Source organism: Thermobia domestica, chromosome 14 (genome assembly GCF_964235325.1).
Source record: "Thermobia domestica chromosome 14, izTheDome1.hap1.1, whole genome shotgun sequence".
Taxonomy (NCBI): Eukaryota; Metazoa; Arthropoda; class Insecta; order Zygentoma; family Lepismatidae; genus Thermobia; species Thermobia domestica.
Window position 1 is genome coordinate 156573429 of NC_137467.1, and position 27164 is coordinate 156600592.

The window sequence follows — 27164 nt, forward strand, 5'->3', positions numbered from 1 at the left end:
CAGTTGGCAACCCTAGCTATAGCTCTGGGTCTACAAGTGGATAGGGGCCTCTACTCTGATCGAAATCTCAACTGTCTATCTAAAGAAGAATCGTGAAGATACAATCATAATCATAAAATAAAATATGACCGAAGATATGAAGTACATTACCTTAACTCTTCTGCTGTACTTTCACAGAAAAGTAATAGGCGAAGTCAGCAGGGGCCACATTTTTTCTAGCCCCGGGCCTCCACATGGGTTAAGCCGGTTCTGTATACAGCGTGTCTTCAAAGTCTGATCTTGGGCCATTTTTTCAGAAACGGTTCGGAGCAGGGCCGGATTAAGGGGAGGGCTTAGGGGGGTTATAGCCTAGCCCCAGGCCTCGAGATGGACAGGGGTCTCCACTCTGATCAAAATCTCAATGGCTATCTAAAAAGAATGATGAACGATTTACCATTTAACAATAAATACCACCTTTAATGTACGTTCAACTCATGTTTTTATTTCATACAGATGTATACTAGAGGTTAACTCAATATATACAGAGTACATTTACAATATATGCAATGTGGATCTATTTCACTGGTATAATGCTTTGCCCGAATAAACAAATTACATGTATAAATGTATAAAAGCAATTTTTCTATAAATTTAATGAGGTATAAAATATATTCGATGCCAAATTTACAAATTACATTCATCTGTACCGTTATCACTAGCACAATCGACGTGTAGACAATACCAGGTACCCAAGAAGTAGTGACTTACTATTGATACCTTACAATTTTAAAATATAAATGTAAAAGCAATAACATACAGAAATCAACAAGGAAAAAAAAAAAAAAAAAACGGAAATACTGTCAATATAAGTCAAACACTAACTGGGACAGGCATTAACAGGAAGGGACACATATTACATAGTTTATATATATATTTTTAAAGCCTCTGACACTTCCATTAGTGCCAACACATAACAATTCCGTTTGTACAACTTTGACAAGCGACGAAGTATATTTTATAATGAGAAATGATAAAAGCACGAACGTTTTTGTTGTGTTCATTTGTTTTCAGTAACAAACAATGCCACTGAAGGGTCGCATGCAATAAGATTTTGTGGAACCAGCATCACAACAAGAAAATCATCAGAGTTTGAATCACTGTTTTGAATTTTGATACTACTGAAACAATATTTGATGCATAGAACGGCCGGGCACAAACTGCTGGCGCTACTGTAAATATGGTAAGAGTTGCAAAGAATTTGTCTCATTACCAAGATAGCTCAAATTAGCACGGAACTGTCACCAAATATGGATATTATACGATCATCACTTCAAAAATGTTTAGGAGAAATAATTGCATCCCTTTTCACCCAGGCTTAATTCATTCGCTTTATGATGTTCAAATCGAATGAAATTTACATTTCATGTTTTTGCTTCACTACATATATATATATATATATTCATTTTACGATCCATTTTATTCAACAGTTCGTTACGAAACTACTATTTGATAATACTTACGTGCACATACTGAACTATCTACACGTATTTTCTGCGTGATTTGAGAAGAATACACAGAACAATGTTTGATTTGAAACAATGAGTCACAACTTCCTGGTTATCCTGTATACAGTGTTTTGTATGTCCCACGACTTACAAATTCAGTGTCATTTTTGTGGCACTTATCACAAAGTAATTTCCAAGTTCCTTTACCTCTTGGTTCCCATGTGTCCTTGTTGCATTAGAATTGACTAACAGAAAATACCACTACAACCCCACGATAAAACCCCATTTTAATACAATACGAAGAGCGCGATCATGTTGACCACATGTAAAAATACATACTTTGCCACTCGGGTATGTAATGCGATAATGGTCGACAGACAACACCAGCTAATGGAACTCTTCGACTGAGAAAGTCAAGAAATTTCTGTAGCCTTTCTTTTGTGTGTTTGTCGTAGAATGGAGATCTCAGGAGATATAGAAGCAGGCAAATAGTTCTCCTAGATAATTCCACTCGTTCCTTCTCAGTCAAAGTGCTATTTAATGACCGATACAGATGGAGACTGAAAAACAAAAATTAAACAGAAATTAATGCACACGAACTCCACTGAATACTTATGTTCCAAGTAGGGCTGCTAGATTTCTCAGGAAAAAAATACTATTTTTAGGGAGAAAAACGAATAATTTACATACAGGGTGGCCCAAAAGTAGGTATACAGACCAGCATCGATCAAGTATGCCATTTTAATTTAATAAGATAATGCATTTACTTGCTCGGTCTGTTCCGAGCTTAAGGTACAAGTAAAAAGAAATTACGAACAAACAATGAAAAAACTAAGTTAATACCTGTATGGATAATAAGTAAATGATATAAAATGTCATGAGTCGATGAGTACGGGACTGTATATCTACTTTTGGGCTACCCTGTATGACAAACACATATAGTTTCATACAGTAACGCGGAATAATTTTAAATCAAAACTGAAGCAGTTTCAATAAAAACAAATGCAATACACAAAATAAAAAAAAGGAAAGGGTTTTCCACAAAGAACGTAACTTTTGAATGCATAATAGCATACAAATTTACTGGTGAAATGAAGTAAATTATTTACATATTCTTGCAGTGTATGCTACCTGTGATAATGTATGAAATATGATATCACTCAAATACCCTCCACGGCACACTCTCGTTCTCTCAATGGAATTTTCCATAAATTTTCGGTATACTTGCACTAGTTATGAAATGACACACTGAATCTCGGCCTTGAGCTCTAGAAGTGATCATAATTTGTTCGCGTACACACAAGATTTCAAATACCCCTACAGAAAGAAATCACATGGTGCCAAATCACAAGATTTGGGTGGCGGATTCACCTCACCATTGCGAGTTTTCGCTACGATAATACGCTGTTCCATTGTGAAGCGCTCCATTCCCACTCGCACAGAAAACAGATGACGCTCATGCGCTATTCGGCGCACTGTGACTACTAACCACAAAGATGACAGATGGGGTGCCAACTTACTACAACAGAAATGAACATTTCAAATATTATGAGACACCCTTTATATTACAATTCCCGCAGGGAGTTCATACGGATCAGATTCCACATTACGTTGTAGGCCTAATCTCACATAGCCTCGGCGCTGAACTCCAATCCAACCAACCAAGTATACTACACAAATGTTTGTTGCTTTTTCATTTTGTCTTAATGAAAACTTTACATCTCTTAACAGTCCTACATCCTTTTTTTATACGTTCAAGAAGTACTTGTAGGACATGTCCAAGTTTCACAATTACGTGGATTGGAGTTCTGCTTTATTAAGTCTGTTCCTGATATCAGTATACTTCGATCGATCGAAACTGCGATTTGGTCGAGACGGTGTTGACAAATGACGGTTAAGGCGCTAAAAAAAAAGGGGGGTCCGGTTAGATGGAGGTAAAAACGCAACTTGTTGCAATTTCTCTCTGAATATTAAGTCACATCGTTGGGTTGTGTTCTTAGTATGTGAGAAATCAGTTCTTCTGAAAAAAAAATAAGTATTCTAGAGTTGAGTTGAGTATAACTCTCCTTTCAGCAGCGAGGCTATATGAGACGGGACCTACTGATTACCGTGAAATCCGAACCACATAAGCTCGCTCCCACCGGGAATCGAAACCGGGTATCCTACGCCAAAGGCGCGTACGCTAACCGCTTAGCCACAAAGGAGCTCATTAAGTGTTCAGGATTACAATTTCTTTTGTTTATTTAACGAAAAAGGCAGAAATCATCTTACGGAGAAGATAAAAACGTATAATATAAAACATGAAAAAAATACGGAAAATTGTAAGATTTTGCAGCCTTAGTTCCGAGAACAACTCGTCACATATTGAGCTCCTTCGTGGTTAAACGGTTAGCGTACGCGCCTTTGGCGTGGAGACCCGGGTTCGATTCTCGGTGGGAGCCCATGTGATTCGGATTCCACGTTAATCAGTAGGTTTACGTCTTATATAGCCTCGCTGCTGAAAGGAACGTTAAACTCAAAATCAACTTAACCCTACTCAACTCGTCACATACTAACTCAAGCTGACTTACCAAAAAGCACTCAGGAGATAAATTTTAGCGTGAACGTTTCAGCAAAGCGGTACTGCTATCCTTACCAAGGAAACTTTAGGAATTTACGGTGCTTAAATAACTATATTCCTGCTGACTATTTGTAAAAATAACATGTACAGATTCAGAAACAATGTATATTTATCAAAAGTTCTTCGCGGAAATAAACCTGTCAATCAAAGTGTAATGATTTTCTAATTTTATAGGAAACAAATTCAAACACAGGATATACATCGAATGTCGGCATATTTATATGACGAGTAATTTTTGACAAATATACGTTTCTTTGGAAATATTTACATTATTATAACAAGGGATAATCAATAGGAATGTAGTTACTTAAGCAATGTGAATTTCTACAGTTTTCGAACTGAAGAAACGTTCATAGTGAAATTTATCTTCTGGGTGTTTTCCGGTAGGCCAGCTTCAATTAAATGTTGAATATGCCTTCTATTAAATCATTAAGTAACTTATTACACCCATTGACATTTATACAACAAATTACGGCATCATTACGCAGAATGCATACAATTTATGTGTATGCAAATAGCAATCCATCAATACTAAACATTCTGTTTGTAGCGTCAAGAAGCCAGATCCTTGGGAGATGTCACTCTACACAGGCTGGTTCATTCCTAACTAGACATGCATAAAAGCCGTCTTTTTTGAATCTATGTTTTTTTTCACATAAAGCCGGCTTTTTTGGTTAAAAAAAATAATTTTGGAAATTTTGGCTTGTTTCATTTTCTTTCGTGATTTTTCTATCTAAATAACTTTCTTACAGTATACCCTATAGTTAAATAAGATTTCATGACAAATGCCATATTTCGCTCTGGAATTCACCATCATGATTGATAAGGCACATGTTCTATGAATTAAAGTAAACATAAAGAAGATAGTATCTGAGGGCAATTATAGAGGTTATTTAACTTTCTTTTAACTTTTGGGTTACCAACACTTTTTTCTTCTCTAAATCATTTCATTGTTTGTCTTCCGTGTTTCATTTCTTAGCGCTTAGTGCTCTAGCTTCTAGCACATAAGTTAAACTTATATTTTTCAATATTTTTATCCGTCAGAGCGTACTTCCCCATTTCTGTTATATTGTAGCTGTGCAGTGATTTAACAATAATCTTCCGGATACAACATTGAATACCATTTTATAGAAATAATTAGTAGTGGATTTAGAAAAGTATTTTGGGAGGGTTTTTTTTTATTAATGTTTAATTTTTCTAAAAATTTCTAATTTTTATTTGAGGGGACCTGAAGTTTAAGTAAAGGCATAACTAATATTTCGTTTGTTTTTAGAAATTCCGAAATTTCGGGGAACAGGCTTCAATCCGAAACACACACCCCACGCTAATTCCCTTCGCAAATCCGTCACTGCTGGTAATTAGTAACAAAACGATTTAAAAACAATAAGAAAGGAAGTCGGCCGGGACTGACGGCACATGCACTATCTCTACATTCACAGATGGAATTAAGAAAAACTTGTTAGAATGGACGAATGCGGGGTTGAATCTCGGACTTCCCGATAGATGCGCAAAAGCTAACCACTTACTCATGTTTGTTGTGTAGTTGTGCTTGACTTGACTTAAATGCATCCTCTCTATATATATGGCCTATGGAACCCGAAGATTCAAAGGGGCCGCGGTGGCTCAATGGTAGAGCGTTTTCCTCTGCTGTATGGGGTTCTTGGTTCGATCTCAGCTCGCGCCAAGTTAACTTTGTGGTGAACAAACAGTGTGCGTGGGTTTTCTTGGCGTTCTTCAGTTTCTTTCCACTATTTCCTTCATTTCTCATTATCACCGTCTTGTGGAGCCTAGCCGGCATACCCATGGGACGTGAAACTTAAGAATTTCATTTCATTTTCCCGAAGGTCCAATACCGCGTTCACAATAGCTCTCCACTGATTTCTGTCCTTAGCAATTTGACCCAGTTCCTACTTTGTATTCCTATTTCTGCGAGATCCATCTTAATATTGTCCTTCCATCTGCGTCTAGGTCTTCCTAATGGACGTTTTCCGATTGGATTTCCAGTTAAAACTTTGAAAGTGTTCCTACTTTCTTCCATTCTTGCTACATGACCTGCCTACCTGAGCCTCCTAAACTTGATGACCCTAACGATGTTTGGTAAACAGTATAAATTATGCAGTTCGTTATGAAATTTCCGCCATTCTCCATTCCTGTTCCCCTTAGGTCCAAATATTCGTCTCAGGATCTTATTCTCAAATACTTTTAGTCTGCATTCTTCCCTCAGCGCAAGCGACCATGTTTCACAACCTACAGTAAAACAGGTATGATTATCGTTTTATATATTTTGCGCTCTAATTCTTCGACAGAATTCGTGACGACAAAATATTTTGAACACGAATTTCCTGCTTTCAGTCGACATTTAATTTCTTCGTGGATATAATTTTGGTCTGTTAATATTGATCCTAGATATTTAAAGTATCCACTTTGTCGAAAGTATTATTTGATATTTTGACGCATACATAATTTGCCGTATTACGAGCCCGATGAACTTCTATGTATTTAGTTTTCTCTGCATTTACTTCTAAACCAAAGTCACAAGGGCTTAATAAGGCCTCTGCATTTCTTTCTATTATTTTCCTATTATCCTCTATTAAATTTACATCATCAGCATACGCCGTAACCTGGTAAATACCATTCAGCTCTAGGCCCTGATTGCTATCTTTGATTTTCCTTATAGCGTACTCCAGAACAAAGTTGAATAATAATGGCGATAACACATCATCTTGTTTCCGGCCATTCTCGACGTGGAAGCTCGTGGGGAAGAATTTTCCTACTGTTACTTTACTCTGGGGTTCATTTAAACACAATTTAATTAATCTAACTTGCTTTTTCGGTACTATAAATTCTGTAAGCCTGTTGTACAATGTTTCCCTCCTAACCGAGTCGTAAGAGTTTCTAAAATCAATAAATAGTTGATGTATTGTATTCTCATTTCTTTTCGAGTATTGTCCAATGGTAAATATCTGGTCAATAGTTGATCGATTTCGCCTATCTCCAATAATTTCATTTGTGTATGGGATCAATCTTTCTAATAGAATTTTTGAGGGGATTTTATAGGAGATTGACAGAAGAGTAATTCCTCGATAATTATCACAATGAGTTTTGCCACCTTTCTTGTGAACTGCAACAATGATTTTTTCCACTGTTCTTGAATGTATTCTTTATTTTTTTAAAAGGGGGAGTTCAGTAATGAGTAGTAGAAAATGGATCGATCTGGCTCAGACCTGGATCAGCGTTTAACAACTCACAAGCCCCTGGGAAATTGACCACCGTGCACCGTGAGCCCACGGTCTTTTACGACCTCCATTTTAGGGGTGAATTCGTTCCCTTTTATGAGCACTTTTTAGGGGGTGTATTCATTCTCTTTTACGAGCACATTTTTAGGGGTGAACTCATTCCCTTTTATGAGCATATTTTCCAACCCCTATGAACAAACAGCAGAACATCAGACTACGTAACATAACGAACATACAGAAGAGCAAATTGAACTCGTTCCCTTTTATGACCTCCATTTTAAGGGGTGAACTCGTTCCCTTTTTCAACCCTTATTTTAACATAGCAGAAATTACGAACACATAGAAGAGAAGATAACACATAAGAGTACGTAACACACAGCACAACAGATAACAGATAAGAATATGAAACATAGAAGGGGTGTATTCGTTCTCTTTTATGAGCACATTTTCCAACCCCTATTTTAAGATAACAGAAATTACGAACACATAGAAGATCAGATAACACATAAGAGTACGGGGGGGTGAACTCGTTCCCTTTTCCAACCCCTATTTTAACATAGCAGATAGCACAGCTAATAAAAGAGCATGGCATATTTTTCAACCCTTATTTTACCATCACAGAGACTAGGAAACATAGCGGACATAGCACAGAGGGTGTATTCATTTTCTCCACCCCTAATTGAACATAGCAGAAATTACACTGAGATTACGAACACACAGCAGACCAGAGAATACATCAAATTCATTCCCTTTTATGAGTACATTTTAAGGGTGTACTCGTTCTCTTTTATAATTACTTTTTCAACCCCTATTTTAAGACAATGAATACCTATGTAACATAGCGATTCGATACGCTCTTTGAACCGTTTTGGATGAAACTCAGCATATGGGGGTTTTCGACCATGCTGATTACAAATGTGATACTTATTTTTACCTGGGTCCTATAGTTTATGTGGCATACGCCCTTTCTATGACAATTTTAACCGATTTGGATGAAACTCAGCATATGGGGGTTTTCGACCATGCTGATTACAAATATCATACTTATTTTTACCTGGGTCTGATAGTTTATGTGGCATACGCCCTTTCTATGACACTTAAAACCTAATAACTCAAAAACGAAGCAACGTATTGAGATGGTATTTCCACATTTAGTAATCGACCACCAACTACTACAAGTTCCAAAATAGTGGCCATCGAGGTCAAAGGTCAACATACTTAAAACCTAATAACACGAAAACTGAGCCACATATTGAGGTGCTGTTTCCAAATCTAGTAACTGGTCATCAACTACTACAAGTTCCAAAATAATGACCATCGAGGTCAAAGGTCAACATACTTAAAACCAAATAACTCTTAAATGGATCCACATATTGAGGTGGTGTTTCCACATTTAGCAAGAGGTCATCAACTACTACAAGTTCCAAAATAGTGGCCATCGAGGTCAAAGGTCAACATACTTAAAACCAAATAACTCGACAACTGAGCCATATATTGAGGTGCTGTTTCCAAATCTAGTAATTGGTCATCAGGTACTACATGTCCCAAAATAATGTCCACCGAGGTCAAAGGTCAAAATACTTAAAACCTAATAACTCGAAAATGGAGCCACATATTGAGATGCTGTTTCCAAATCTAGTAATTGGTCATCAACTAGTACAAGTTCCAAAAATAATGACCATCGAGGTCAAAGATCAAAATACTTAAAAGCTAATAACTCGAAAATGTATCCACATACTCAGGTGCTGTTTCCACATTTAGTAATTGGTCATCGGGTACCACAAGTTCCAAAATTAGTGGTCATCGAGGTCAAAGGTCAAAATACTTAAAAGCTAATAACTCGAAAACGAAGCAACGTATTAAGATGGTGTTTCCACATTTAGCAATTGGTCATCAGGTACTACAAGTTCCAAAATAGTGGCCATCGAGGTCAAAGGTCAACATACTTAAAACCAAATAACTCTTAAATGGATCCACATATTGAGGTGCTGTTTCCAAATCTAGTAACTGGTTATCAACTACTACAAGTTCCAAAAATAATGAAAGCCCAATGAACCAATGAATGCAAATAACTCTTAAACAGAGCAACGTATTGAGGTGCTGTTTTCAAATCTAGTAATACGTCATCAACTACTACATGTTCTGAAAACACTGACCATCGAGAGCTTGTAAACGGAGCAACGGATAAATTTTGTACAAAGCAGAAAAAGTGAAGGAGGAATAAATTTGAGTGGTTTATTTGCTATTTTACTAACGAGGAATGCCATTTTGTACTACTCAAACAAACGAAGGAATAAATTTGTATTAACCTAAGAAAAGCGAAAAATTCTCATTTTAATTAAACGAATTAATAAATTTATACTAACTAGGAAAAAAAAGCGAAGAAGGACTATTTTGTACTACTCCAATAAACGAAGAAGTATTCAATTTTGTACCAACTAGAAAAACAGACCGAAGGAGGACCATGTTAACTATTTAAATAAACATAGTAATAAATTTGTACACCGAGGAAAAGCAAAGAACCAACCAACCAACTGGAAAAGTGAAGAAGAGCCACTTCAACAATCTTAGAATTTTATATCATTAGGTACTGTTTAAACAAACGAGAAATGACAATTTTAATTAGCTCAGAATTTATGTAACAAAAGAACAAATTTGAATGTTCTGTTTTTGTATCAAACCAGAAAAAACCTAAGAAGGATCATTTTAACAAGTTCATAATTTCTGTGACGAAAGAATAATCTCGATGTTCTACTTTTTATACCAACGAGAAAAAATGAACTAGCTGAATATTTAAATATACGAAAGAATAAATTTAAGTGATCTATTCAATTTTGTACCCATGAGAAATGGCTCAGCAAAAGGCGAAGAAGGACTATTTTAAACAATGGAGTATTTAGTTTTGCACCTTTTGGAGTATTCAAATAAACAAAGGAATTATAATTTGTGTCAACTCTAAAATCAATTAAACGAAGTAATGCATTTGAAAAACCGAAGTTGAGTATTTTATACCATTTTGTATTATTTCAACAAACAAAGGAATAAGCAAAAAAAAAAAAAAAAAGGATCATTTTATATCATTTTAAACTAGTCTATTTAATTTTGTAGCAACCAAAGGATTTTCACGAAAGAACAAAATTGTACTAATCAGAAAAAGCGAAGAAGACCCATTTTAACTAACTGAGAATTTCTGTACCTTTTTGTACTATTTAAACAAACGATGGGATAAATTTCAGTGACCTGTTTTTTGTACTAACCAGAAAAATCGAAGAAGGTTCCTTTGTATTAGCCCAATGAACGAAAGAGCAAATTTGGGTGTTCTTTTTATACCAAACAAGGAAGAACCATTTTAACTTGCTGAGTATTTTATACCATTTTGTACTACTCAAATAAACGAAAGAAAAGCAAAAAAAACTCCTTTTTAACTAGCGCAGAATTTATGTAAGAATAATTTCGATGTTCTACTTTTTATACCAACGAGAAAAAATGAACTAGCTGAATATACTAAAGAATAAATTTAAGTGATCTATTCCATTTTGTACCAAGGAGAAATGCCATTTTTATCTAGCTTAGAATTTCTAGTGCATGTTGTATTATTTAAACAAAACGAAGGGCTAAATTTGAGAAAGCGAACATGAACCATTTTACTCAAATTTGACCATTATGTAACTTTTGAAATACTGAAATGTTCTATTTTTGTATCAATCAGAAAAACCCGAAGAAAGATCATTTTAACAAGTTCATAATTTCTGTGACGAAAAAATAATTTCGATGTTCTACTTTTTATACCAACGAGAAAAAATGAACTAGCTGAATATTTAAATATACGAAAGAATAAATTTAAGTGACCTATTCAATTTTGTACCAATGAGAAATGGCTCAGCAAAAGGCGAAGAAGGACTATTTTAAACAATGAAGTATTTAGTTTTGCACCATTTTGGAGTATTCAAATAAACAAAGGAATTATAATTTGTGTCAACTCTAAAATCAATTAAACGAAGTAATGCATTTGAAAAACCGAAGTTGAGTATTTTATAGCATTTTGTATTATTTCAACAAACAAAGGAATAAGCAAAAAAAAAAAAAAGGATCATTTTATATCATTTTAAACTAGTCTAATAAACGAAGGCATAAATATGAGTGAGCTATTTAATTTTGTAGCTGAGTATTTTAACGAAAGAACAAAATTGTACTAACCAGAAAAAACCGAAGAAGACCCATTTTAACTAACTGAGAATTTCTATACCTTTTGTACTATTTAAACAAACGATGGGATAAATTTGAGTGACCTGTTTTTTGCACTAACCAGGAAACTCGAAGAAGGTACCTTTGTACTAGCCCAATGAACGAAAGAGCAAATTTGGGTGTTCTATTTCTTTTTTTTACCAACGAGAACCATTTTTAACTGACTTAGAATTTTATACCTTTTTGAAAAATTTGTATCAAATCGAAAAAAGCAAGGAAATACCATTTTAAATAGCTCAGCATGTTACTGCTTTTTGTGTTTTTGGTCTACCCAATTTAAACAAACAAAGGAATAAATTTGTGTGACCTATTCACTTTTATAGCAAGCAGAAAAAGGAAAGAAAAAATTTGAGTGGCTTAAGCAAAGAAGGTCAATGGTAACTAATCTTTTTTGTGCTATTAAATTTGAGTGACCTATTGAAGAATGAATAAATTTTGTTTGCAATTAAAAAAGCGGAGAAGGTCTACTTTCTGTACCAACCATAGAAAAACAAATTTGTTTGAGCTATTCACTTTTATAGCAAGCAGAAAAAGCACGAAAAAAAAGGGAAGAAGGTTCATTATAATAAGCTAGGTATTTTTATACCGTTTTGTATTACGGGTGGTCTATTTCATTTGTGTAACAATCAGAAGAAAAGCTCAGAATGTTATACCTTTGTGATGCTACATTTTGTATTATTTTTGTGTCATCCAGAGAACAATTTAAATTGCCTCTCCCGTCACTAAGAAAGGCTCATAAAATATTGTACGTGAGATTTAACAAACCAGAGTTGAGTCATAATTGTGTAGAACAGACTACATAGCAATTTGCGTAACAGCATACTTGACCATTTTGAATCACAGCAGAAGAAGAGATTATATCAAAGTAAGAGAAGTTTTCAAAGTTCCATGTTGCTGCAGATATTTAACATTTGTACTGCTAGTATAGTTAGGGTCCTAAGGTACTGCCTATTGTTCAACGATTCAATTATTTTTAGACTTTCCTTCCTCGTCTAAGTCAAAAAGACAAATACATATTTTTGCATTTATGTATTTTATTATAATGGAATATAAGTTTATGGAGTATATTTGGAAAATAATAGAACATACATCATGATGTTATATTGCCTTGAAAACATGTTATTAAACACGGAGAATGCATAGAATGCTTTTATTGTAGGTATATAAAATTATTTATTTGATTTGTTTTTGCTGAAGAGCAGAAAAATGACTAGCATGGAGATTGTTTATGTTTCACCAAAAAGATCACAACTGTTTGCTGCAGTATGATTACGAATTATTGCAAAAGGTGTGGACGATCTTAATTAAACGTGAAATGAGAGAAAAAAAATCTATAAACTTTATATAGAGAAGCATTTTAAAAGTTGTAATATTAAGAACACTTATACTTTGGAGAAAAAAATTAAATCTGGTATATGAATACATTACAGAGTGTGATTATTATATCAACAAAATAGTAGAAATGTTTTTAGAGAAAGATAAACAATTATTTAATTCTGTAAATGAACACTGAGCCCACTGTAGCATATGCATTTGATTGTGTAAGAATAGAAGAACTTGAACTGTTAACTGGATCAATTTGTAGTATTGTAATATTACAAACATTGGACTCTGGCAACTGATTTGTCAGGGAGAGGCAATTTAAATTGTTCTCTGGATGACACAAAAATAATACAAAATGTAGCATCACAAAGGTATAACATTCTGAGCTTTTCTTCTGATTGTTACACAAATGAAATAGACCACCCGTAATACAAAATGGTATAAAAATACCTAGCTTATTATAATGAACCTTCTTCCCTTTTTTTCGTGCTTTTTCTGCTTGCTATAAAAGTGAATAGCTCAAACAAATTTGTTTTTCTATGGTTGGTACAGAAAGTAGACCTTCTCCGCTTTTTTAATTGCAAACAAAATTTATTCATTCTTCAATAGGTCACTCAAATTTAATAGCACAAAAAAGATTAGTTACCATTGACCTTCTTTGCTTAAGCCACTCAAATTTATTCTTTCCTTTTTCTGCTTGCTATAAAAGTGAATAGGTCACACAAATTTATTCCTTTGTTTGTTTAAATTGGGTAGACCAAAAACACAAAAAGCAGTAACATGCTGAGCTATTTAAAATGGTATTTCCTTGCTTTTTTCGATTTGATACAAATTTTTCAAAAAGGTATAAAATTCTAAGTCAGTTAAAAATGGTTCTCGTTGGTAAAAAAAGAAATAGAACACCCAAATTTGCTCTTTCGTTCATTGGGCTAGTACAAAGGTACCTTCTTCGAGTTTCCTGGTTAGTACAAAAAACAGGTCACTCAAATTTATCCCATCGTTTGTTTAAATAGTACAAAAGGTATAGAAATTCTCAGTTAGTTAAAATGGGTCTTCTTCGGTTTTTTCTGGTTAGTACAATTTTGTTATTTCGTTAAAATACTCAGCTACAAAATTAAATAGCTCACTCATATTTATGCCTTCGTTTATTAGACTAGTTTAAAATGATATAAAATGATCCTTTTTTTTTTTTTTTTTTTTTGCTTATTCCTTTGTTTGTTGAAATAATACAAAATGCTATAAAATACTCAACTTCGGTTTTTCAAATGCATTACTTCGTTTAATTGATTTTAGAGTTGACACAAATTATAATTCCTTTGTTTATTTGAATACTCCAAAATGGTGCAAAACTAAATACTTCATTGTTTAAAATAGTCCTTCTTCGCCTTTTGCTGAGCCATTTCTCATTGGTACAAAATTGAATAGGTCACTTAAATTTATTCTTTCGTATATTTAAATATTCAGCTAGTTCATTTTTTCTCGTTGGTATAAAAAGTAGAACATCGAAATTATTTTTTCGTCACAGAAATTATGAACTTGTTAAAATGATCTTTCTTCGGGTTTTTCTGATTGATACAAAAATAGAACATTTCCGTGTTTCAAAAGTTACATAATGGTCAAATTTGAGTAAAATGGTTCATGTTCGCTTTCTCAAATTTAGCCCTTCGTTTTGTTTAAATAATACAACATGCACTAGAAATTCTAAGCTAGATAAAAATGGCATTTCTCCTTGGTACAAAATGGAATAGATCACTTAAATTTATTCTTTAGTATATTCAGCTAGTTCATTTTTTCTCGTTGGTATAAAAAGTAGAACATCGAAATTATTCTTACATAAATTCTGCGCTAGTTAAAAAGGACTTTTTTTTTGCTTTTCTTTCGTTTATTTGAGTAGTACAAAATGGTATAAAATACTCAGCAAGTTAAAATGGTTCTTCCTTGTTTGGTATAAAAAGTAGAACACCCAAATTTGCTCTTTCGTTCATTGGGCTAGTACAAAGGAACCTTCTTCGATTTTTCTGGTTAGTACAAAAAACAGGTCACTGAAATTTATCCCATCGTTTGTTTAAATAGTACAAAAAGGTACAGAAATTCTCAGTTAGTTAAAATGGGTCTTCTTCGCTTTTTCTGATTAGTACAATTTTGTTCTTTCGTGAAAATCCTTTGGTTGCTACAAAATTAAATAGACTAGTTTAAAATGATATAAAATGATCCTTTTTTTTTTTTGCTTATTCCTTTGTTTGTTGAAATAATACAAAATGGTATAAAATACTCAACTTCGGTTTTTCAAATGCATTACTTCGTTTAATTGATTTTAGAGTTGACACAAATTATAATTCCTTTGTTTATTTGAATACTCCAAAATGGTGCAAAACTAAATACTCCATTGTTTAAAATAGTCCTTCTTCGCCTTTTGCTGAGCCATTTCTCATGGGTACAAAATTGAATAGATCACTTAAATTTATTCTTTCGTATATTTAAATATTCAGCTAGTTCATTTTTTCTCGTTGGTATAAAAAGTAGAACATCGAAATTATTCTTTCGTCACAGAAATTATGAACTTGTTAAAATGATCCTTCTTAGGTTTTTTCTGGTTTGATACAAAAACAGAACATTCAAATTTGTTCTTTTGTTACATAAATTCTGAGCTAGTTAAAATTGTCATTTCTCGTTTGTTTAAACAGTACCTAATGATATAAAATTCTAAGATTGTTGAAGTGGCTCTTCTTCACTTTTCCAGTTGGTTGGTTGGTTCTTTGCTTTTCCTCGGTGTACAAATTTATTCCTATGTTTATTTAAATAGTTAACCCATTACTGCCCCTTGGCAACTTAAGTTGCCATGGCAATTTTTCGTCATAGCGCAAAAACTCATGGATTAGCATTGCTAGTTGTAACCGTCCAGTAACGTTGGGGTCTGTTTCGTTATAGAATTGTTGCATTTTCTTTGTATAATATATTGATGCGGGATTAGCACTGTTTTTTGGGTACAATGTGTTTAGAAGAGAAAGACGTAACTTGATTGATTTGAAAGACTCCAGAAGAAAGGATTGAGAGTCCGTAAAGGAAAGATTGATTTGATTTTGATAGTTATGATTTTCCAGTGTATTTTCTCCTTGAAAATTGTAACTTTTCAAAATGTTCCCTTTTTTTGAATATGTTGCCTGTTGGGAACTTAAGTTGCCGGGCTAAAAAAAACAAGAAAAAAACATAAATATTTTTCAAAAATATTCTAATATATATTTTAGAGTACTAGTAAGACCAAATAGGCGAAAAAACTTTTCAAAATACCAGTGGGAAATTCTGGGCACTAATGGGTTAACATGGTCCTCCTTCGGTCTGTTTTTCTAGTTGGTACAAAATTGAATACTTCTTCGTTTATTGGAGTAGTACAAAATAGTCCTTCTTCGCTTTTTTTTCCTAGTTAGTATAAATTTATTAATTCGTTTAATTAAAATGAGAATTTTTCGCTTTTCTTAGGTTAATACAAATTTATTCCTTCGTTTGTTTGAGTAGTACAAAATGGCATTCCTCGTTAGTAAAATAGCAAATAAACCACTCAAATTTATTCCTCCTTCTCTTTTTCTGCTTTGTACAAAATTTATCCGTTGCTCCGTTTACAAGCTCTCGATGGTCAGTGTTTTCAGAACATGTAGTAGTTGATGACGTATTACTAGATTTGAAAACAGCACCTCAATACGTTGCTCTGTTTAAGAGTTATTTGCATTCATTGGTTCATTGGGCTTTCATTATTTTTGGAACTTGTAGTAGTTGATAACCAGTTACTAGATTTGGAAACAGCACCTCAATATGTGGATCCATTTAAGAGTTATTTGGTTTTAAGTATGTTGACCTTTGACCTCGATGGCCACTATTTTGGAACTTGTAGTACCTGATGACCAATTGCTAAATGTGGAAACACCATCTTAATACGTTGCTTCGTTTTCGAGTTATTAGCTTTTAAGTATTTTGACCTTTGACCTCGATGACCACTAATTTTGGAACTTGTGGTACCCGATGACCAATTACTAAATGTGGAAACAGCACCTGAGTATGTGGATACATTTTCGAGTTATTAGCTTTTAAGTATTTTGATCTTTGACCTCGATGGTCATTATTTTTGGAACTTGTACTAGTTGATGACCAATTACTAGATTTGGAAACAGCATCTCAATATGTGGCTCCATTTTCGAGTTATTAGGTTTTAAGTATTTTGACCTTTGACCTCGGTGGACATTATTTTGGGACATGTGGTACCTGATGACCAATTACTAGATTTGGAAACAGCACCTCAATATATGGCTCAGTTGTCGAGTTATTTGGTTTTAAGTATGTTGACCTTTGACCTCGATGGCCACTATTTTGGAACTTGTAGTAGTTGATGACCTCTTGCTAAATGTGGAAACACCACCTCAATATGTGGATCCATTTAAGAGTTATTTGGTTTTAAGTATGTTGACCTTTGACCTCGATGGTCATTATTTTGGAACTTGTAGTAGTTGATGACCAGTTACTAGATTTGGAAACAGCACCTCAATATGTGGCTCAGTTTTCGTGTTATTAGGTTTTAAGTATGTTGACCTTTGACCTCGATGGCCACTATTTTGGAACTTGTAGTAGTTGGTGGTCGATTACTAAATGTGGAAATACCATCTCAATACGTTGCTTCGTTTTTGAGTTATTAGGTTTTAAGTGTCATAGAAAGGGCGTATGCCACATAAACTATCAGACCCAGGTAAAAATAAGTATGATATTTGTAATCAGCATGGTCGAAAACCCCCATATGCTGAGTTTCATCCAAATCGGTTAAAATTGTCATAGAAAGGGCGTATGCCACATAAACTATAGGACCCAGGTAAAAATAAGTATCACATTTGTAATCAGCATGGTCGAAAACCCCCATATGCTGAGTTTCATCCAAAACGGTTCAAAGAGCGTATCGAATCGCTATGTTACATAGGTATTCATTGTCTTAAAATAGGGGTTGAAAAAGTAATTATAAAAGAGAACGAGTACACCCTTAAAATGTACTCATAAAAGGGAATGAATTTGATGTATTCTCTGGTCTGCTGTGTGTTCGTAATCTCAGTGTAATTTCTGCTATGTTCAATTAGGGGTGGAGAAAATGAATACACCCTCTGTGCCATGTCCGCTATGTTTCCTAGTCTCTGTGATGGTAAAATAAGGGTTGAAAAATATGCCATGCTCTTTTATTAGCTGTGCTATCTGCTATGTTAAAATAGGGGTTGGAAAAGGGAACGAGTTCACCCCCCCGTACTCTTATGTGTTATCTGATCTTCTATGTGTTCGTAATTTCTGTTATCTTAAAATAGGGGTTGGAAAATGTGCTCATAAAAGAGAACGAATACACCCCTTCTATGTTTCATATTCTTATCTGTTATCTGTTGTGCTGTGTGTTACGTACTCTTATGTGTTATCTTCTCTTCTATGTGTTCGTAATTTCTGCTATGTTAAAATAAGGGTTGAAAAAGGGAACGAGTTCACCCCTTAAAATGGAGGTCATAAAAGGGAACGAGTTCAATTTGCTCTTCTGTATGTTCGTTATGTTACGTAGTCTGATGTTCTGCTGTTTGTTCATAGGGGTTGGAAAATATGCTCATAAAAGGGAATGAGTTCACCCCTAAAAATGTGCTCGTAAAAGAGAATGAATACACCCCCTAAAAAGTGCTCATAAAAGGGAACGAATTCACCCCTAAAATGGAGGTCGTAAAAGACCGTGGGCTCACGGTGCACGGTGGTCAATTTCCCAGGGGCTTGTGAGTTGTTAAACGCTGATCCAGGTCTGAGCCAGATCGATCCATTTTCTACTACTCTAATGATATCTTGAATTCCTCTTGTTAAAAGTTCAGAAATCGTCAGCACTGGGTAAACCGTGAAGGTGATTATATATTCTAGAGCCTAGGAAACCACACGCCCAGATAAACAGTTTATTACGCACATGTTCCATGAACAGAGAATTTGGTACTTTCCCGATTCTAAACAAACTTAAGGAACAGTCAGTGCATTACAGAATTCGGGACTTTACCGATTTTGCAGGTCCGAAGCACCTGATAGGCGATAACAGATTATTACGTATGTGATCAATGAATGGAAAATTCGTTCCAAATATTCATACAATGTATATGAAAGTGTAAAATTGTACTGCACTGTAACTTCACTGTAAAATTTCAAGAATGTATAGAACCACCCAAGGCGAAGTTTTTGATGTGCAGCCTTTACGAATATCGTATAAATATATTACTTTCATGTTTTAATTTTATTTTGTTTCAAAAAGAGGGTGTGAGATATTTTGAAGTAAAAATACTACACACAATTTTGCTAGTTATTTTTTTTTAAAGTACTTACTTTTGTACATAAGAGGTTAAAAAATCCTTATTATATATATATATTGGGTAATCTTTCGGGATTCATAATGTAAATATACAGTGAAACCTCTGAATAACGGACACCAATGGGACATGAATTTTTGTCCGTTACTGAGGGGTGTCCGTTACAGAGAGGTTACAAAAATTTAATTTTTCACAACGGTAATTGTATGCAGTAATATACAGTAAATACATTATGTATTAGCGTAAATACGTAAAATTCAATACGAAATTGTGTATTTAGTACGTATTTGAATTACTGGGAGGGAGGAAGGAGAGATTCATTTCTGTTTAATATTATTGCTGGGAAATGTGTTAATATATTTGTATACTGCAAAATGTGCATGGGTGGGAAAGTGCAGAGGAGTTTTTCATTTATTTCAAATTCTCAAAACCTTCTCAAAAGATGTGTGAGGAACCAACTAACCGGCTAAACTCCTTTGTTTAGTGAAAAAGGCATACTTTTTCCTTTACAAGAGTAACATAACTCATTAGGAAGTGTCCTCTGAGAATCATAAGTAGAAATGTGTGTGTGCATTGGCGCGGTATATTCGTTGACGGAATCGATGAAAATATAAGTTATTGGGAGTATATATGTTTATTGACCTAAAAGGAAGCCGGAAAAACTCCAACCCAGACTTGTTTCAATATCATAAGTAAAAGAAAAATTTTGCTTTTCAAAAAAAAAAAAAAAAGTACGAGAGGAAACATTCCTCGTTGAAAATGTTATTGTAAAACAATCAATGTTTGTTTTGTTACCTATGAAATTGACGGGAAAGATACAAGGCCCAGAGGAAAAAGGACTAATAGGGAACGGAAGGGAAGATCTTTCGCATAGAATTCTTGCTCATACAACTGACCCTGCATGAGTGTTATTGCTTATTGAAGGTTTTCTAGGATTTCCAGAAGAAAACAGTTTATTGGGGCAGACAAAAAAAAGAAGAATTTCAAGTTCAGCTTGAAGCTGTTCTGTTTGATGGTTCGCCAGGTCTAGACTCAATAGATACACTTGTGGGGAAAATACTTTTCTGTTACTGTAATATATCACAGAACCAAGAATAATTCCTGTCCGTTATGAAGAGGTTATTGAAACGTTTGGGGAAAAAACGGACTGTCCGCGCCCGTATGTGAGAGTGTCCGTAAAAGGGAGGGTTTTGTTCCGTAAGAGAACATATATTTTTGCCAGGACATAAAAATCTGTCCGTATTGTAGAGGTGTCCGTTATTGAGAGGTGTCCGTTAAGGGAGGTTTCACTGTATTAAGAACTACAATTGTTTGAAAAATCTTTTTGAAATTAATGGTTTATTTTTGATGTTTTATATTATTATCTGCATCAACAACTAATTAAATGAGCTTTTGTGTTGTAGAGAAGCGAAACAAAGCCTACTTTATTAACTTAAAGCAGAATTTTGAAGCGAAGCAGAAAAAACATTTTTTTTTTTAAGCCGTTTCTTCTCCGAGTCATTGCATCTTTATTCCCAACCAAACAAATTGAAGTTGTTGCCTACCTACGATATTGCAACTTGCCACCATCGATCATACTCGATGTAATGGCCACCGATATAGACGATTGCACGACGTCGCAGTTTCCATTGTAGCACACATCATTGAGGTGTAATTGTCCCATTCCTGCTTGTAAGCTTTCCAGAGGCCATTTACCGCGTGAACCTGACGTGACGAAAGGCACTGTTTTAGAAGTACAAAAGCACAGTAATCTAGCTTCTTAACCGAAATATCCTCAAACGGAATATCAGGAATACCAGCTGCAGCTTCGTTAATACAAAACCAGTGATGTATGACTTGGAAATCCGTCCTAGCACAGTTCTCGCCATATAATGCTAATATTTCGTCTGTGTAAACTGAGGATACATGTTCTTGCTAATAAGCAGCACTGAGTTCTTTTTAACTTATGAATCTTCAGCTTCCCTCTGAAGCAAAAGCCAATGACAATCATAAAACTTTTTCAGAAACTTTCTTTGCATTGATGAACGAAATTACAGCAGTCTTTTACATGAACACCTCATAGCTGATGGCTCGAACTTCCCCATAGCCATCTAGGTAGATCCACGCTTTGTCAATTGTCACAAGAAATTTCTCGAAGCACCAGTTAGGTGGCGCTCGCTGGCCTTATGTACACTTTGTAGTCTCAATTGGTGATGGTTTGCACAATTCAATGTTCACTGGGACACGTCTAAGCGTTTGACCATAACACGGTGCGGTTATGGATTCTCACCTGCCGCCATATCTCGAATCTTCTTCACTACAGGTTTTATAAATTTCATTGGCACTCTTTGGAAGCGATTTCGTTTATGATGTACATTGTGGAGAAGAATGCTGTCCATAATGTTTAATTACAATACTAACAGTCTCCCGCAGGAAATGTTAAAATTTGTATGAAAATGTCCCTTCTCAAAAGCGACTTCTTTTTCGACGGCAATTTTCCCGTCTTAGCGACTTACAAACCACAATTTATATGTTTATCACTGATTTTAATGTTGCCCTTCCTGTGAGTGAATGAATGGAATGAAGATTGGAATGAATTTCTAGATAATTGTTACTTAGAAATTCATTCTAATTTTCACTCAGAGGAAGGGCATAAATTAAAATCAGTGATTAGGCTATAAACTATGCATCATACTTTTTCGTATCCTATAACATCAACCTATATCCTATAGCATTAGGGTGATCTCAGTAGAGACTTCTATCTATGACACGGGTATAGCACATGCTGATCTGGTACTTTTATTTAAGATTTTTCCACGCTGAATACACTACGTCCCAAATAATATATAGGCATTAAAAGAAGGATATATTTGGATTCTGTTCCTCTTTATGACAGATGTGAATTAATATTCAAAAAGACTTTGAAATGATCTTCATCAATTTCATCGATTTGGAAAGTTATAATCACACAATTCATACACTATACTTAGCCAAATCGTTGAGAAATTTTAATTTCCAAACGCAAATAAACTAAATTAAGTTAAAAAAAAAACTATAAACATACCTTGACAAATCCATCCCCAAAGCAACCAGCCACGGCTTCCACGTTTTCTGACCAAACAATGCTAGCGATGCAAGATAGCATAAGGGTTTAACAATAAAAATTGTCTGTAAACAAATAAAAAGAAAGTTTTAATTCAAGCACGAATTTAAGTTTACAATTATATTATAAAGTACGAATAATACATTATTATACGCAATAATACAGAAAACCATACTAAGATGAAACAAACCAAAAAGTTGTGCGTAACGAATATTATTACATGATGGGCTGTAGTGGCTCAATGGTTGAACGTTTAAACTCTTATGCATGGGGTCCATGGTTCAATCCCAGCTCCCGCAAAGTTGGTTTTATGACGCAGAATACCCCATGCGTGAGTTTTCTTGAGGTTTTCCCATTTTCTCCCATATCTTTATCATTATCAACCATCTGATTATCACAGTCTCCCTTAGCCTCATGTATACTCGTGGGACTTGGAACTAGAAAGAAAGAAAAAAAAAAAGATAAATAGACGAAACAAAGATTTTCTATTACACTATATCCTCCACAGGTGCGAATTCCATAAATTCAAAGACCACTGAAGCTCGATTGAAACGGGAACGAACCCAAAACCAGCAGTGCTTTTTCGTTTTTTATCATAAAATCTCTTCCGAATTTCTAGAGATCCATTTAACGTTATCTCGCATCTGTTATATATCCAAATAAGAACTTTCACATAAGTAAATTTTTATTTAAAAAGACAAAGAAAACTTGTCTTAACATCCTTGTATTAAACTACCGCACTTACAGCGTTACTATTTAAAACTTTCACATATACTCTAGACGAAATGAATAAATGTTACTGCTAGATTTTCCCATCTACATGGTGGCACCGACGAACTGGGGGAGGAAATAATAGGCATGAAATTAAGCAAAAAAAAAAAAAAAAAAGAAAAAATGTCTAATGAATAGGATCAAAAGCTTGTACCGTTTTGACGTGAGAGGCGTTGAAAAATAGGAGAAGGCGCTGATATAGTACCAAATACTTAAAGAGCACGGAAAAATACGATTGTCGGGTCAAAAGATTAAACAGAAAGTCGCACCCGACGGGAGATTAATGGAATGACGTAAGACGGGAGATTAAAGAATCATTCTTTATTCATAAATATAAACTGGCTTTAAATCTGGATTTTGGCAATATTGACAAAATCTGGTTACTTATCTTTGATATATATTTTAGATCTGGCAATAGTGAAGTAACACAGATATTGCTTCCTTCAACTCAGCTCATTCTTTCGCACTGTGCTCTGCTCGTGGGTTTTTTTTTTGTATCCATCTCTCACGTTATATTTATTTGGTGAGATGTATTCCTTTTTCCAAGCCATATTTCTCTCATCCATTTTCGTCCTTGTTATCTTGCCAGTGAAGACGGAACTAGTTTGTTGTTCCAATACGTTTGGGACATACTTAATTTTTCCATGGGAGAATTTATTGGTAATTAACCAATATTTTGTAAATAAGAAGTTGTGTCGTTAACCGTACAAGTTACAATTGCATTCGGTTTGCGAGAAAATGCAGTTGAAATTGGTGGAATATGTTTCCATGAAAAAACTGTCTTTTCTGACAAGGCTACATTTCACATCAGTAACAAGGTGAACAGGTCAGATATTCGTATCTGGGAAACCAAACAACCACATCGAATGATAGAATACTTTTTATTGAATCGTGCACGAAACTCACGCTGCACCGTAATTACAGATGTCGACACCTCAAAATGCAGGACACAGAAAGTTTTCTTCTACTGTGATGTCATCTTGGAAATTGCCTCTAGAATAAGCATAAAAGGCTTACTAATGCGAAACTTAGACAACTGCCAATGATCACGGTATATACTGAATGTATGTAAAATGATTATACGTAAGTTACTTTTGAAACAGCATCGTTCATCTGTGACCTCCCTTATAACACGTAAATAGTGTAAATATTATTAGTTTGTACAGTAACGCTTTCTATATTAAACGTTTTTTAGTTTTCTGTAATGAAGAAGAGATCTAGATTATGTAATTTATAACCAGTTAACTGGAATATCCTAATATAACTAACTACCTGACGAAGTTTCCAGAAGGATAAAAAGAAAATGAAATGTCATAGCAAAAGGAAATAATCAAATGCTTCCAAAGTAAATTATTTTTTATTATTAGTTTGTTTTTGTCTTACCTCAGCAACCAGCTGGGTTCTGGACGGTTGCCTATTTTGGACATCTTCCTCCAAATTGTTGTTTGGAGGCAGATGTGGAGGTTTCCACGTTCTGTACAACATTGGAGGAGCTGTAAAGTGAAGTAAATATTAGAAACATATGAAAGAAGGAGAATTAACCATTGTTATTTAAAGAACGTAAGGATCATTCTATGTGAAATCAACCAGTGTAGTATAACCGCTACCAGGTTATAGAAGGATTTTTGTGGACACTCTGTATATTTCGTAAAGACAGTGATTATTATTTTCGATTTATACTTTATTCTGCAACGCACATAAGTTCTTTCTTTGGTGGGAATTGCTTCTTTCCCACACAATTGGACAAAGAAGTCTTTCATCATTTTTTCATATATATATTTAAAACATTGCTTTTGCTGAGAACATTTCAGTTAGTGACTAACCATTTCAGTGTTTCTCCCTGACTCATTATATACACAGTATATATTCTATAGTTATTGGGAACTGAATTAAGTGCTTTCTTCAATCACTTATGGAAACATTACAATAGATTAGAGAAATACGGGCTGACCAGATGTCCAGTAGCCAAAGTGGCACCAGCCTCACAATTTCTGCAGTTCGTTATCTGTGCTTTCTCACGCCAGTGTTATCGCTGTGTCTAGTGCATTATAGGCAGTTGACTAAAATTAACATAAATTGTTTTCCGTATTCTGTTTGTATGTGCATACAGGTGAGTTCACTGAGTGAATTTTGAAATGAACTGCCAACACTTTTCCGTTGACCATTGCAACCCGTAGCTTGAGCTTGGATGCTCAAGGAGTTCGACTCCGGTGTTGTACGCAACCATCACGCACGTTGCGTTGGTTAAGTTTTGTGAAGGGGCACAAGCTATTTAGCCGGTGAAGGACGATTTCTTACGGCTAGCCCCAACTAGTGAAATCCCAGGTCCGCAGACCTTGTGCGTTTAAAATGTTATATACGCGCCCTCCAATATCTGTATTCCATTGTGGAGATCTTCTTTTGTGTGTTTGCTGAAGATTCACCTTTACGCTGCAGGACTGTTCAGCGTAACAACTGGATTCATCGTGGGACGATCCAGACAACTTTTCCCCAGTGCTAATCCCCCAAGTGTGTCAATGGTGTGAGAGAAGAATTTGTAGTGATATCTGAATCGTAATCATATATATATAAAGGGCTATATTGCCCGAAAAGGGCAAAGCGTGATTTCAGCGACTAAAATTGTTATACATCCTCAGTGTTCAGTGTTGTGTCCATTCCTCTTCGCTATTTTTTTTAATAGTGTTCTAATAAATAAGTATAGTGTTATTTAATCCAGTGTGTTTTCGTTGTTTGTATGAGTGATGTTTGTGTGCGTTATGGTCTGGATGACCGTCTGATCGTCCGTGAGGTTTTCGAGACGAGACGCCCGAACCTCTCGGCGCCTAATGCTCATTTCATTATTGAGACCGACGAGCTTTTTGGAAACAGTTTGTAACCTTTCTTGGAGAGGTCCTTCATAGTCCTGTCCAGGTAAGTTAAAGTATCAGGAAGATACCTATTGGTAGTACCACGAGCCACGAACAGCGGACATGAACACTCAATCGATTACAAATAAATGGCCGCCCGAACAGCGACTAGAACTCAGGACGGTTACAGTAGAATCTTCTTAGCTTCAATTGGCCATATATTGAGCTAGAGAGAAAAATAATATATCATTTTGAAGAGGAAAGAATAGGCTACAAGATATGTCAGGAGCATTTATTTGAAAATTAAATATTTTCCAGGAAATCCCTGGAAAATTTTGGATCAGTGATATCTCAGAAAGTGCCAATTTGATTTCCTTGAAATTGGGTAACAAGGTAGCCTCATATATCTGGCACAAGTGTACCAAATATCAACTTGCAACAAGAATGGGCCTGGAGTTTACAATGATTTTCGTGTGACCATGTCGGGAGAGACGCCTGGGTTGCCAATGTGGCAATTTGCCAATTTATCAATACTGGTGAAATAAGGTGTAAAAAATATTTAGCTATTACTGACCTGCTGCAAGTGATCAATTGTCAGTGGTGTCTGTGTTGAAACAGTCGACTGGCTCCTTCCATCTCTTTGTTGCTGAGCGTGTATGTACGGCCAGTTGCAGCCATGGGATCAATAAGAGAGATGATGTAACAAGAAGGCAGTAAGGGTACATCTGGATATACAAAGGAAGGTGATGGTCCATGAGGTCTCAGAAAACCAACTTTGCTGTTTCATGTGTTTCGTCACTTGCAGAACACAAGCAGCCACCAGAGGCCACCATAGGTGCAAGTAACAAATCCCCTGATTCTATCAATGGTAATGCCAGCTTGTACGCCATCTGCTGCAATTACTAACTCTTTCTTAATGTCTGATTTCGAAGAATATTGCCTCATTGCGGCCTTTCTTTGAGGCACAGAAACCACAGAGTGAAATTTATGGGTTGCAGGAATCCCATCGAGCTGCACCAAATCTGTCCTTGCTCAGACTCTGAGCTTAAAGTTGTGGAACCAGTTCTCGCAGCCACCGGGCGAAGTCCAACCTTCACCTTACTGCTATGACTGCTAAATGGATTGGCACAGCAGAGCCGTGGCAATGTTGACATTGTGGAATCACCTAAGCAGCAATGCAGCTTTTGAATGCACACAGTTACAGGTAATG

At 35.1% G+C, this 27164-nt stretch overlaps 1 protein-coding gene across 1 annotated transcript in view; it reads right to left on the minus strand.

Annotated features, from left to right (window-relative positions):
* Window positions 1-428: 428 nt before the first annotated feature.
* Window positions 429-27164, minus strand: part of Pex16 (peroxisomal biogenesis factor 16) — a 53119-nt gene continuing 26383 nt past the window's right edge. Inside the window, exons 4-6 of the mRNA XM_081739111.1 lie at window positions 24492-24601; window positions 22299-22402; window positions 429-2044 (exon numbers count right to left, since the gene is read on the minus strand). Coding sequence (XP_081595237.1) covers window positions 1795-2044; window positions 22299-22402; window positions 24492-24601 — 464 coding nt within the window. The 3' untranslated portion in view covers window positions 429-1794. The remainder of the gene's footprint in view (window positions 2045-22298; window positions 22403-24491; window positions 24602-27164) is intronic.